We start from the raw sequence: 1,560 nt of genomic DNA, 5'->3' as shown, positions 1-1,560 counted from the left end.
GCTCTTGACTGAAAAACTTTAGTAGCCCTAAAGATTAATCTAAATGTATTTATAGAAATAAATACGTCTGCTTGAAAAAATGAAGAATATGGTAAACAAGTTGCTATAAAGAATGCATAATTAGCCGATATAACATTGGTATTTCATTAATAAGAAGACCATGTTCATGTTCTTTATGAGAAGTGGTTTTATTTAATTTTAACATAAAGGCATGTTGTGTGTCACCGCAGTTAAATCGGTGTCTATCATGATAAAACCTTAATATCAAACCTATATAATGAGTTCGGAAATTTGAGAGAAATTCTTAATAAATGCATTACTCTGTAACTAAACCCATTCGATTTTAGCCGACTACATTTACTGTAGATTTAGTCGACTAAAACTAAAAACAATTCAGATGACTAAAATAGGACTAAAACTAAATGGCATTTTAGTCAAAAGAGTATGACTAAAACTAAATAAAAATTTGCTGTCAAAATTAACACTGGTGACCTCTATGATTTTCAGGTGTTTTAGGTGAATCAGATGATCAGGACGATGAGGATTGTTCTGATGAGGACGATGAGAGTTTGTGAGTCATGCAAGCACAGATTCAGTGATGACAGTTTGTCCTTTTAGGTACTAATATGTACACTTTAGGTATTAAGATGTACCTTTAAAATGCCAATATGGACTATTTAGTTTTTTTTTTGAAAAGGTACCACCCCAGTGACAACATTTGTAACTTCTTTTGAAGAACCCAGCTAACAAAATTACGTAACTTCTGTTCCAACAGATTTGAATGATGAACACAGACCCGAAATGAATTCAGTTCATTTATTTTGAAAAACACACAAGTATGAACAGTAAAATACACTCAAATTATTAATAAAAACATAGGATATACAGCGAAATATGAATGAAAGAATTCAAGATGTTCCGTGCTCAGCATCAATATAAACAGATATGCTAGCGTAACATTTGCTAGCAGACATTTCAGATGATTAAGTTAAGATACCATAATCACAGAGGTATAAATATTAACTAAAGTACTTAAAGTAGACTGTGGGTAATGTTACTTAACTAATCTGACGCAGTTGTTATACTATTTTTGGTATAACTGATGAGAAACGGAGAGAAATGTCAGACGCATCCTCATTGTAACTCAACGGCCACCAGTACTATACATAACAATAATAATAAAAAAAGAGTTTTAGCGTCTTTCCAGAGTTCAATAACTGTATTTTATACATTTATAAGCCTATTTATATGTTATATATTGTAAGATTCACCTCAGAAAAACGACAAACTGTCAGACACAGTTGAAGTAGCTAAAAAGTGCCTCAGACAAATGCTGTCCTGATTCAGTATCTGCGGCAGATGAGATGGTGTAGCCTGGTCGGTGTCATTATTTCAACCTTATCTTCATAACTCGTTAAGAAATAAAAAGTTTCACGACTCAAAAAAAAAAGTTTTTTTTCCCCCTTACTTCCCTGTTGAAAAAACCAGCATATGCTGGTTAGGTATGTTTTGACGCTGGGATGCTGGTTTAAGCTGGTCCTTTGCTGGTTTATGCTGGTC

At 32.9% G+C, this 1,560-nt stretch overlaps 1 protein-coding gene across 1 annotated transcript in view; it reads left to right on the top strand.

Annotated features, from left to right (window-relative positions):
- The window catches only part of LOC107731997 (stonustoxin subunit beta-like), an 8,909-nt gene that overhangs the window by 5,719 nt on the left and 1,630 nt on the right, over positions 1 to 1,560 (top strand). The window contains exon 4 of the mRNA XM_016543220.1: positions 508 to 571. Within this exon, the coding sequence (XP_016398706.1) occupies positions 508 to 571 (64 nt within the window). The remainder of the gene's footprint in view (positions 1 to 507; positions 572 to 1,560) is intronic.

The sequence above is a fragment of the Sinocyclocheilus rhinocerous genome, unplaced genomic scaffold, assembly GCF_001515625.1.
Source record: "Sinocyclocheilus rhinocerous isolate Xijiao unplaced genomic scaffold, SAMN03320098_v1.1 scaffold489, whole genome shotgun sequence".
In the NCBI taxonomy this organism is placed as follows: domain Eukaryota; kingdom Metazoa; phylum Chordata; class Actinopteri; order Cypriniformes; family Cyprinidae; genus Sinocyclocheilus; species Sinocyclocheilus rhinocerous.
Note: the sequence above shows the minus strand (reverse complement) of the source record. Positions and strands in the feature narration are given on the sequence as shown.